General features: G+C 45.0%; 1 protein-coding gene across 2 annotated transcripts in view; it reads right to left on the reverse strand.

Annotated features, from left to right (window-relative positions):
• The window catches only part of fgfr3 (fibroblast growth factor receptor 3), a 69,042-nt gene that overhangs the window by 13,717 nt on the left and 42,313 nt on the right, over window positions 1-13,012 (reverse strand). For both annotated transcript variants that reach the window (XM_071922515.2, XM_071922514.2), the window contains exons 5-8: window positions 7,664-7,787; window positions 6,849-7,039; window positions 1,880-2,024; window positions 408-583 (exon numbers count right to left, since the gene is read on the reverse strand). In XM_071922515.2, coding sequence (XP_071778616.1) covers window positions 408-583; window positions 1,880-2,024; window positions 6,849-7,039; window positions 7,664-7,787 — 636 coding nt within the window. The remainder of the gene's footprint in view (window positions 1-407; window positions 584-1,879; window positions 2,025-6,848; window positions 7,040-7,663; window positions 7,788-13,012) is intronic.

Here is a 13,012-nt window from a genome sequence, read left to right on the forward strand (position 1 = left end):
ACCGTCTGATGCAATGAACGTGTGAAACAAGTTGTAAAATACACTCTGGTATATTCCTGTAAAGTAAAATTCCCTGATATTCCCTGAGAAATGATCAATTTCCCAGACTTTCACTGTCTGGAATACGCCTCTTTAAATTCCATGATATCCCAGGAATTCCCTGAAATCCATGAAATGAAAGGGAATCCTGGAAATGTCTTTTAACCAACTAGTCTTTTTCCATGCAGTTCCCCTTCTGAACAGAGCACCAGTGGACTTATATACTTCAGCAAGCATGCAGTAAATCTATACAAGTCTGTACATCTGTAATCAAGTTGTACTAAAGCCATAATGAGGCTTCACTGAAGACAGAAAGAGAGGAAAAGAGGGAAAGTGTTTGTACGAATCTTGTATCTACTTTCTGTTACCTGTCTCTTGAGGGGGAACTTTGAGAGTTTCTGCACGGGCGGCGTGGGCAGCGTCTTCTGCGTGGTCATCCTCATGCGGCAGAGGATGACGATGACCACGGCCAGGATGAAGAGCACGCAGCCCGTCACGTAGATGAGGATGTCGGCGTAGTCGTCCTCCCTGTCCGGGTCCACGGCTATTTGGGGGTGGGAGGGGAGGGGGGAGGGGAGGGGGACGCAAACACGGGACGTCATTCAAAACAGTTAATCCACTTGTATTTTATTCTTAGTTTTTTAGTATTTTTAATTATGGTTGCATGACTGTTCTATGTCTTGTGTTTGTCCTATTTGTCTTGTCCGTCCACTGCACAAAATGAAAAATAATTTGCATTTGAATTGAACTCACACACATGGCCTTTCCAACATGAGATTATGGGACAGCAAGAAATTAAAGTTTGCCCAACGATAATCACTCAGCTAAGCTTCTTCACGCCTCATCTCACCACACAATGTACTTGTTATTAATTAAAAAACATTAACTATGGCTTTGCTCGGTAGCACATTTCAACTGAATGGATGCTGGGAATAGTCCAAGCAGCTGTAATGAAACATCTATAAATCATAGTTTGGTTTGAAAAACAATCAGCGCTCAGGATCTTGCCTCGCACCCCGCAAAAGTTTTCGTTGGGACGAGAGAGTAATCAGCTCCTAGTTTTATTCTCCAGCAGGTAATTGCACCTGTGATATGCCTCTCCCCGGGGAAGTAATTATTGTGTTGAACATGGAGCACAGAAATGTCTTTAAATTGCCTCGTAGCCTGGAGGCATTACAACGGATGAGCTGCTTTGATTAAAAAGTGTCTTCCAGTGGAGGCTGGATTACATGTTTGGTTCACCGAATAAAAAGGGGCAATAACGCAGTTACAACGCAGTTAACACATGTTAACAAGTGGCAATCATGTGTGCATATGCGTATGGTAATTATACAGGAGTTTGTCAATGAAGTTTAAGCACTGCAAAAAATCTCCATAACTCCTTAACACGTCATTTAGTCTGTTATTGAGTCCTGAAATCGTACTTTTCTTAAAATAAGTGAAAAAATCGTTTGATAATTTCACTTGTTTCCAATACAAATCAATTTGTTTCAAGAATTCTGTAGAATTAATTGTCATTTTCTTGATAGTAGTGCAGTGATCTTGCCTTATTCTGACACTCATTTCTAGAAAATTCCTGAAACAAGTGAAGCTGCATTGGAAACAAGTGGAGTTATCTCTCCTCACTGGCAGAATGTTTCTCTTGGTTTAAGAAAAATCAGATCTGAGGGCTGAATATGAGACTAAATGAGACGTTTTTTGCAGTGGGATTGTGCTACCGAGTAAAACATAAAACTGTCAACACATAACAATCATCTTTTCATGACATTCGGAGTGATCTAGGTGGAGGAAACGGACGGCGGAGGTCCAGAGAGCCGCAGAGAGAAGAGGAGGAATCTACCTGGAAGCACCGTCAGCCAAGCAGAGTGGTAAGCATAGCCGATAGAGTTCCCTGCTAGACAGGTGTACTCTCCCGCATCCTCAAAAGACACATTGGCCAAGAGGAGAATCTCTAGCTCCTTATCCGTTGTGTTAATACCAGCCGTCTGTGGAGGATGAGAGAGGGACGAGGTGGAGGAGGGAAGAAGAGAGAGAGAGAGAGAGAGAGAGAGAGAGAGAGAGAGGAGATTTCATAAGCCCGAAGCTCTTTAGAGGAAATGCCAACACCAAACACACCCTGGAGGAAAGAAAAGACCTGGAAGAGGAGGCAGGACTGAGGGCCTCCTGCCTGCAGCAGCGTCACCACCACCTGGAAACACCAAGCAACACCTTCACCACGCTGCAAAAAAGAAGCTCGCCGGTTCGACCTGAAGCCGCACGCAACCCGGAGAAAACCTCAAAGTTTCAGGTTTCCTCAGGCGGGTTTTCTAGATGGTGCAGCTAGGATCGCCTGCGGGTTTAAATCGAACCGGTGAAAGTTTTACCTGCCAACAGATCCCTTCACCGCAAGCGCCGTACCGCAGAAATGGACGGCCGTCACCAAACCGAGACGCACAAGAGTAAGGGGGGGAAACTGAATAGAGGGCGGGAGTCGACACATTTGACCGCAACATCAAACGTGTTCGTGAAAAGAGCGTCGCTGCAGTTGTGGGTTTTGCCTTTTGACTAATAGTTGGTGTGATGACCGGTGGGGGGGGAGTCCGTTTCAAAGTCGGTGTGTGATGCGGCGTGGACGGGTGGGGGAGGTGGAGGGGGCGGGTGGGTGTGGGTGGGGGTGGGGGGCCCCATTAGATCCTCGTTCCCCAGGCTTCAGTAATGAACAGTGACATCCAGCCCCAGTCATGATTCACAGTCCTGCTGCATGCTTTCATATAAAAGCACATTAATACAGCTGAAGAATGCACTCCCAGGGAAATCAATAAGAGTCTGTGTGTGTGTGTGGGTGAGAGAGAGAGGGTGGGCTTTTATGTGTGTGTGTGTGAGGGGGGGGGGGGTTGGCGGGCGAGCAAGGGCAAGGCTTTTGAAGTCCTAGCAGTAATTAGAGGCGTGATATTGTGTTTTTTATTGATCGGGAGAGAAGACAAAGCGGCATGGGGCGGCGAAATGGATGAGACATGCTAACTAACGGAGTGTGAGCATTTAGAGCTCAGAGGCCTTGGAGAAGAATGGTGTGTGTGTGTGTGTGTATATGTGTGTGTTGGGGGTATTGTCTTCGTCCTATTAGGCAGCAAGCCAGTCAAACCCACACCCAGGAGACCCAGAGAGAGAGAGGAGAGGACGGGCGCCGCCTCGGGGCTCAGGAGTTACCTGGTCTGTGAATCTTAAGCCAGAAAGCGTTTTCCGACTTGCCTACAAAGTTGGAGGCGCGACACCAGTACTTCCCGGCGTCTCTCTCTGTCACGTTGGACAGTTTGAGCTTATCGTGGGCCTCCGCGTGCTTACTGACAAGACTCTGTGGAGGGAATACGGAGGAGGAGGGCGTCTGTTACAGCGAGGACACACACACACACACACACACACACGAGAACGCTGCGTACGTGGAGAACGCACACACACACACTCTGAAGCGGGATTAAAGGCGTTACATCATCAAACCTGTAAAAAACACATACACACAAAAACATACACATTGCATATGCAAAGTAAGACATGCGACCGGTAGATTAAAGGCATTGCGGTACGTCAATCTTCCCAGAACACACACACACACACACACACACACACACACACATGCACATACACACACATGGCTCATGACAGGCGTTCTGGCGGGGAGAGAAAAAAAAAAAAGAACTCCTGATAAATAATTAAAGGGGCAAAGCACATAAAGGAGAAAACATATCATGTTTTTATGGTTGCTTAATGAACATCCATGGCTGCGGTCCAACCCACTCGTGGAACCAGACGCTCGCCTCCCCACTCGGGGCGAGTCACTCATCGTTAACTCTTTTTTCCAGGCATCAAAAGGGCTATTCAGGCATTTCTTTAAAAAAAAAAAAAAAAAAAAAAAAAAAAACATCCTCCATGACATTCGTAGCCCCCCTCACACACAACCCCCACCTCCCTGTATTTAGCTCCTATATGCCACACATGAGATGTCACAGAGCGTCAGAATGAACTGTGGTGGGCCAGAGAGAGAGAGAGAGAGAGAGAGAGAGAGAGAGAGAGAGAGAGGGAGGGAAGAGATTAAGGAGAGAGGGATCGAAAAATAGCACAAGGAGAGTGAACGAGAGAAAGGAGGGAGAGACAGAGGAAGAAAGAGAGAAAACAGAGAAAGTGAGAGAGAAAGAGAGAGAGAGAGGGAGAGAAAAAGAGAGAGAAGGAGGGTGGAGACAGAGAAAGAAGAGGGGTGAGAGGGAGAGACAGAGAGGGGTAAAAAAAAAAGGGCAAAAGAGAGAATAAGAGAAACAGAAAGACCAACAAGAAGAGAGATAGAGATCAACAGTGAGAAAGAGAGAGAAAAATGAGAGAGAGAGAGAGAGAGAGATCTTTCTCTGTCTCACCCTCCTTCTCTCTCTTTTCTCTCCCTCTCTCTCTCTCTTTCTCTCTCACTTTCTCTGTTTTCTCTCTTTCTTCCTCTGTCTCTCCCTCCTTTCTCTCCGTTTCACTCTCCTTGTGTATTTTTCGATCCCTCTCTTCCTTAATTTCTCTCCCTCCCTCTCTCTCTCTGTCTTTTCTCTCCATCTCTTTTCTTCCCTTCTCTGTTTATCTATCTTTCCTTCTCTCTGTTTATCCCCTTCTCTCCTTCCTTCTCCCTCTCTTTCTCTCCCACTGTCAGTCTGTCTCCCTCCCTCTCTCCTTTCTCCCTCTCTCTTTTCTCTCTCCCTCTCTATTTCTTTCTTTTACTCCCTTCTTCTCTTCCCTTTTCTCCCTCTCTCTCCCTTCCTCTCCTTCCTTCTCTTTTTTATCCATCTCTATCTCTCTCTCCCTCCTTCTGTTTCTCTCTCTTCCCGTTTCCATCCCTCTCATTCTCTCTGTATCACACCCTCCATCTCTCTCTTCTCTCTCTCCCCCTCTCCCATCTTGCTTTCGCTTCATTTCTTTCTCTCTCTACCTCTCTTTCTCCCTCCCTCTCTCTCTTATCTCTCTCTCACCCTCCTCCACACACTCTCTCTCTCTCTCTCTCTCTCTGTGTCTCTCCTCTGCTAACCACTCTGTCACACTCTCTCTCTCCTCTCCCTGCTGACTCTGCCCTTCCTTGTGTTCCTCCACTCATTTTTTCCATGGCTTTTTTGGGTGCCTCTTCCCTCTTTCCCTTCTCCTCCTCCCTCCTCCTCCTCCTCGTCTCTCTCTCTCTCTCCCTCCTCCTCCTCCTCCTCTCTCCTCCTCCTCCTCAAACCACGCGACGCAGCACATCTGACGGCAATGGCGGTTAACAGAGCCCGTCTCTCTCCCTGCGCTGCCGCCACCACAGCAGTTAACTTAGTCCAAACCAGATGTTTGTTTTATTCCCTCGCTCTAGAGACATACAGAGAGAGAGAGAGAGAGAGAGAGAGGGAGAGGGAGACGGAGAAAAAAGAAAAAGGGAGGCCAAATGAGAAAGCGAAGGCCTTCTCGATTTTTCGATGGGAGTCTTCCTCTCTTCGCCTTAAAAAAAAAAAAAAAAAAGGCGTTTTTACACGCCTCTCAGCGGGTTTAGGGTGTTGTCCTCCCCGGAGAGGAATGCTTTCTACTCTCGCTCTATTCTTGAACACCAACATCGCCCGGGGAGAGACGAGCAGACCTCCAGGATTTTCTGCTAAGTTCTTCAGCAGGAACAAGCCCTCCTAAGACCGCCTGACGCCTTTCCCCCCGCTGCGTTTACTTAACCTTTATTTGACTGGGAAGCACTGCCTGACTGACACTCGCTTTCCTGGGAGCGATAAGAGCATCATGACAAACATAAATGCTGCAGACAAACAAATAGAGGTTTAGGAGTAGAAACAAGAAGTTAATGTCAAAGTTCATTATATGGATGTGATCACCCAGCAGTAGTCCAACAGCAGGATCAGCAGCTTAAATACTGTAGAGCTGAGAAGTTTGAACTCTAACCACCAATCACAATATCAGTGGTTAATGCTAGAAGTCAAGATGCTGGATGTCAGGTAAGCATACAGTTTCACAGTCTCACATGTTGCCTAATTTATAATAATAAGAGTTTCATTCCAAAACAAGTAAGCATGTCATCCCCTACGAATAATGAAGGCACACACAGAAAAATAAACCCAGTGATGCCGTAGAATAACCGTTTAAGAACCATTTTCAGTTCCAGATCGCACCTTTATTTTTCTGTGTGCACCCATTGGACCAATCAGTAACAAGATGCATCACCACTCCAAGTTTCATCAAAATCGGACCAATAGTGAAGCATTTATGGCCTTCGAAAAGATGCAATTTTTTACATTTAGCGCCCCATCAGTGTAATGTTTTTAAAGCTGCGTCATCCCTCCGAGTTTCCTCAAAATCGGAAGATATTGATTCTGAGTTTACAATTTTGACCTTTAATTATAGCGCCCCCATTAGGCCAATCACTGTACATTGTAACCCTAACCCTGGACCACAGTGTGAAGAAACAGGAACGTCATCGCTCCAGGATTCATGAAAATCAGGCCAGCGGTGTCTGATTTCTCTGGGAAAATGTGATATCCGACATTTGAAAAAGGGGACAATAACTAAGAAAACATATTTAGAGATACTGAAAGATGAACTTCAGGTAATGCATTTTTTTCCATTCCATAATGGAGGTGCAGCGTTTAAGGAATGAGCTCATCAATTACACCGGTGCTGCGAAAAAAGCCCGTAGGCCCGACAGACCCACCTACTGTAAAAACTCATTAAATACGACATTTAGGAGAGATTAATTATGAGTGAAATTATCCTAGGCTGGCAAAACACTCTCGAAACACTCGGCTGCAGGCGGGACTCATTAGAGCGGCGCGCGGCGGACGCACCTTCAGGATGTTGACGTAGGGAACGCCGTCGGGGCCGTAGCGGCTGCCGTTGACCTCGATGTGTTTGAGCCACTGGATGTGCGGCTGGGCGTCGCTGTAAACCTTACAGTGGAACTCCACGTCGCTGCCCAGCACCACCGTCTGATTGGCCGGCAGCCCCGCCTGGAGGATGGGCCTGTGAGGGGAGCGCTCTGATTGGGCCAGAGAGAGAGAGAGAGAGAGAAAGATGAAGTGAGGATAAAGTAGCGTTAGAAATTCAATTAAATTCAAATGATGTGACTGCTGATGATCCCACTTATCCCTAAAGACTTTCTGACAGCTGCAGTTGTTGCTCAGGAGAATAAAAATGATAAAAACCCACACACTGCTGATGCTTTCATGCCATTGTTTTTAAACTATACACTGCAGCAGATGTGCTGTTTTTTGTAGGTATTGTTTTGCATTTGATGGTGGAAAAATATTAATAAAAAAAAAAAAAGAATTATGCAAAAACACAGCGGCTCTAGTCTTCATCAGGTTGTTAATGTTCCCTTAATGTATGTTTGTTTCCTTATGACTCCCGATGTTTTTTCATTTCCTATGCTGATATTTTTATTGATATTTCCATTGATATTTGTGATTAAGATTCAATTTTCATCAGCTTGTCTGCTCAAAAACCTCTTGGGAGCTTTTTAAACCACTTCGCATTCCTTTATCCATTGTTTATAGTCTATTTTCATACACTGTTTTTTATTTTTTCTGCACAATTTGAGACAAGCAGAAGCAAACGGAGAAGTGAAAGTAAACGTTTCTGTTTTTGTTGGTAGTTTCCTCACCTAGCACATCCAGCTGGTAGGTGTGGGTGATGGTGCCGTACTTGTTCTGCACCACGCAGGTGTAGTTCCCCCGGTCCGACGGCACGGCGCTCTCCATCACCAGACTCCACTGCTGGTGTCTCAGCTGTGAAGGGGAGGGAGGAGAGGGATGGAGGGAAAGAGAACTGCAAGGTTAGAAGAGGAGTAACATGACCATGTGTCCAAATTTGTGAGGAGTCCCTGTGTTTTTGAAGAAAACGTGATGAGGAGCACAAAACAGTACGAATTCTGTACAATCCTTTCTGAATACAAGGAGAGGATTGTGGGAGTTGTATGAAAATTTGCAGCTAAGGTGTGAAGATTCATAGTTAAAGATTAAAGATTTTAATGTCAAAATACATCCATCTCGTCAGCTTAAATCACAAAGTGGGGCTGCAACAGAGAAGAGCGTCCCATCTCCGCTAATTGAAACACTGTAGATCCGCCTTGTTTGCCCAAATGAAATTCTGGTGTCAGGTTTGTTCACTTCTCCACTCACAGGAGGTGATGAAATGAAACTTGAGAGTGGAAAACTTCAGAGTGAAATCCAAACTGTCTCCTAAACAGCAGCAGAGAAAGCCGGACTCACCAGCGTTAGATCTTTTCTTTGGTTTTCTTTGGTATAAAGCGTCACAGACCGGCCGGTTGGGAAACATGAGCGAGCTGTGTGGCGTTTACTGACCTCACACTGCAGGATTTCTGGGTATTCACTCTTACTCTCGCTGCCATTCGGGGCCACCGACATGCATCGTTGCCTCATACAGTGATGCAACTTTTACTTTCCTTTAATTCCATACTGCTCAATAAATAACAGACATGATTTGTAGAAAATGATTTTCTGAAGTGCTGTAAACCGCAGCTGTACGGAGCAGAGCGCCACACAGTAAAACTGAGGTGAAAAGGATTGAAGAGCAGAGAACAAGTCTGGTCAGTGTGTGGTGCAGACCTGGACCATCTATTAATATGAATGAATTATTATTATGAAATGTCTTTCAGTTACACTGAGCGAGAGGAGCTGAAGAAATGAGGCGTGCTTTACTAATGCCAGAGGGAAACTCGGGATTCAAGATTAATTGCCATATCAAACAAAGATGGCAAGAAATTAGTTTCAGTGCGTAGTCACATTAAAAACAGAAAATCATAAACCTCAAACATTAGAGCAATCAACTGGACGAAATGAAATAATACTATGAAGAAAGTTTTATCTTCACAAGGGATTATTTTCATAAGAGTCGGCTCTAAAAAGCGTTTTTCAGGAGCGAGGGTTTGTTTGCACCTTTTGAAATCGGTTCCATTGTGCCAGTCAAGAGCAATCAATCCCAGGAGAGTAAAAAAAAAAAGGAGGGGGGGGTTAGATCTGGTGTGGTAATGTGGACCAGGTGTGGCCGGATGGCACCGGCAGACAGACACTAACTTGACAGATCCAGAAGCCGGGGCGGAGGCTGCGCGAGGCGAGGCGAGGCGAGAACAGAGCGCCGCCACGCATCGACAGGCAGCGTCTCCGCGGGCCCAACGGGGACCATCTCCACCGCTAAGTGGAAACATGCCGCCGCCGCCGCCGCCGCCGCTGTACTTACTGCAGCGAGACAAGCGTGAAGTGAACTCCTCCGCAAAAGGTCAGGATTACTAAAACGGGGGGGGGGGGACTGATGGGGAGTGATGTCAACATGAAGGCTTTTGGTTTTCTTTTTTTTTTGCAAGGGTGGAACAGTTAACATCACCTGCGTAGGAAAAAGCGCCGACTAAGAGAGAGGGCTTAGTGTTTTCACGAACGTTTAACCCCCATGCGTTTTAGGTAAGCGGCCAGTCATTCACATAATATATGTCATTGTGACTGGAGGAACACACTCTCTTACTCTCTCCCCTCCCCTCTTCTTTCTCTCTCTCTCTCTCTTCTCCCTCTGTCTTTACACACTCCTCAACTCTCTCTCGCTCTCTCTCACTTGGAGGCGCATGCGGAAAATAATGTAACAGTGTAAATATTATGCCTGTGTGTGTGTGTGTGTGTGTGTGTGTGTGTGTGTGCTTTTCTGCAGTTGCGTGGTAACATAGACCAGGCGGGCAAATGGGTTTTTTTTTTCCGAAAAAAAGCGGCCGCATATGGCTCCACCCCGTCTGCCTCCCTCTGTCAGAGTCAAACCGGAGTCAATGGCGGCTCTCGTGAGCGGGCGAGCGACGCCGCGTGCTGCCGCCGCCCTCTGTGAGCCGAGAGCCGGCGATGTGCGAGGAGGGAAGGTGGTAAGACAGGAACTTCAGTCGACGATCACTACGGGCCACGACCATTACTCTACAAACAAAAAGTGACTCTGTTTTCAGACTTGTATCTACACTACCAAGTCAAAAGTTTGGACACGCCACATTTTTCTTTATTTTTCCTGTTTTCCACATTTTAGAATAATTATAAAGACATGACAAGTATGAAATAACGCAAATGGAATTATGCAGTGACCAAAAAAAAACTATCTTATATTTTAGATTCTTTAAAGCAGCCGCCCTTTGCCTTGATGGAAAGGCAAAAGGCTTTGGAAAGAAATTCACACATAGGCATCAACTTCACTATTTATATTTGTCTAAGAAACTAATTTCAAAGCATTTAAGCAGAAGCCTTTAGATCAGAATGGCTTTAAGAGAATGAAAAACATAGAACATTCAATCAGGTGTGTCCAAACTTTTGACTGGTAGTGTAATTTATGTCTTAATTTCTTGAAAAGACAAGATTTTTACGCAACTTACAGTCTCATGATATGTTTATTGCTGTTGTCATGTGAAAATCTCTTAATTTGATTTTCATGTTTGCATTTCAATTGAAGGATTACCTTGTCTTCTATGGATTGAGAACATTTTCTGACACTTGGGTTTATGAAACATTGCATAAACTCAAAACTACATGGTGGTCAGAAGTTGACATTTTGGAGATATGAGGTTTTCACCTGACAGCGACGATATGATAAATCTACTTCATAAATATTTATAACTGCTTAAAAAGCGGGTAACTCTATTCAACAAAGGGAGTTTTCACAGGCAACACCCACTCATATTGAATTTTTACTGTAATAATTAGTTATGAGTGACATTTCTACTTTAATTTCCCTCAGCTCATTTAATTATTTCTCTATACGTGCCGCTTGCCTTTATTACCATGTAACACTGGCTAACCCCCGCTGAACCCGCAGCATTAGTCCCCGAACGTGATAATCCCATCCAGTCCAATCATGCCAGATTCCAAACAGAATTAAATTATTAAGGAGCTTACTTTAGAGTCATAGGAGGCTTTAAAGGTTTTAGGGCTTTGGCCGCGGACCTACAGAAGGACGCAGGCCATGGGAATGGACAGGGAGGTTCACACTGCAAAAAGTCTCCCAGTCGTTTAGCATTTAACAGCATACAGAGTCCGCAGCAGTTGTGCATGGGTAAATCTAGTGGGTTGGGATTATCAAGTGGGTAAAAATATACCCCTAAACATGTCATTTACTCTTGTATTGAGTCCTAAAATGCTATTTTTCTTAGAACAAGTCAAGAAAAATGCCAAAAAAAGTGAGATAATTTCACATTTGTATTCAATTCAGCTTGTTTTAAAGAATTTTCTCGACAAAAGTGACACTATCTTGAAGCAAGTGGGAGTGATCTCTCTTATGTTAAGATATTTCTGCTTGTTTCAAAGAACCAGCAATGGAAATTAGTGAGATTACCTCACCCCCCGCTGGCAGATTCCTTCACTTACTTGAAGCAAAACATGAATTTTAAGCCAGGAGAAATGATCCGTTAAGATAGACATTTTTTGCAGTGTGTAGGAGTTGAGTCAGAAACACAGGAAGCTCTGCTCCCTTTATAGTCCAAGCCCTCAGTCTTCACCTCGCAAAATAGCGCTGTCAGAACCAGCGGGGCCAGTTACCAGAATTTATGACTGTGTCAGAGCGGACCAGCGGCCCGGATCTGTGCTACCGTCTAATTTGACCCACAGAGAGGGAGGAGGCAGATAGAAGTGACCCTGAGGGCCGGCTATTAAAGCTCCTGAAGTCTGTGGGTCTGAGCCTGAGTTTGGCTTTGCGCGGCGTTGCATCAACAGGGAAGGAGACGCTGTAAAATTGGAAGTATGAGAGAGTTCAAAGGAAAAAATACATGAGGTGAAATACAGAAGAAAATCAAATAAATAGGATAATCTGTCTTTTGATAGCCATGGTGTATTTGGGTAAAGCGACGGGGGGGCGGGGGTGGGACGAACGGTGGCAGTTCTAAAATTAAAAAGATTCCAAAAATAATCTTCCAAGGTGTAGAAATTCCAACGCGGCCTACGGAGACTCACAATCGAGCCTGTGTTAAAATCTGGAGGGGGAAAAACACGGATTTAAAGTGCTTAAAGTCTTAAAAAGTAACAGTGTGGAGCCAGTTTAAGAGCTTTGCCTTGGAAACCTGTCAAAACAGGGATTGAAAAATCAGTTCAGCGCCGAGCGACCTGGACGGAATGAAACACAATTATTACATTGTCGGCTTTTGTCTCGCCTGTGCCGCCGCGGTTTAGCATGAACACAATGAAATCCCTTTCCGCCGTATGTGGCAGCGCACAACAGCGTCGGCTCTGGCTGTCAAAGCCTCAGGCCGCTCAATGGGCCGGCGACACGCCCCTCTCTCTCCACCTCCATCTGATGGCTCAATAGAGACGTGACCTCTGACCTCTAGGCTCTGCCCTTCCTCCGCCGTCGTCCGTGAAGGCTCGCAGCGCTCCGAGACGTCGCCCTGCCGGAATTTTATTTTCCACTTTACAAATTACCTACACATCCTATTTACCGTTCCATTTGACTTCGACAAACGATAACATTTGCTTTTCTTTAGACTCACAATGTGCTTGTAAGCTAGAACTGAATGTCAGAACGACTTCCAGTGTGTTTATCATGGAAAAGACTTTGTGAGAATTCAATATTGAGAAGTACTGTACTGCAATTTTAGTGTAAAGTACTATAGGCCTACATTACTATATGATAATACATAGGATTCAACCAATATGGGCGTTTGAAATTGAATTGAAGCCGCTGATATTTGTGCTGATACTCTATATCTTTAAACTTAACCTTCTTTGTGTCAAAAATTCAAAGTATTCAGTGTTTTCTCTTCAGGATTTTCTTCTTGTCAGGGTGGATAAGCCTCTGAAAGCATTCAGAGCATCATGGGACACTAAAGCTCTCCAGTGAAACCCAGACTGATGAAATTGTTTTAGTGTTAGCAGCTCTTTAAGGCAGGGAGAATATAGTAATAGCATAATAAACTCTCTCTCACTCCCTTCTCTGTTTTACTTTTGTTCTAGTTTGCCTTTGTAAATCTCATATGAATTACTTT

Source organism: Centroberyx gerrardi, chromosome 17, assembly GCF_048128805.1.
Source record: "Centroberyx gerrardi isolate f3 chromosome 17, fCenGer3.hap1.cur.20231027, whole genome shotgun sequence".
NCBI lineage: Eukaryota > Metazoa > Chordata > Actinopteri > Beryciformes > Berycidae > Centroberyx > Centroberyx gerrardi.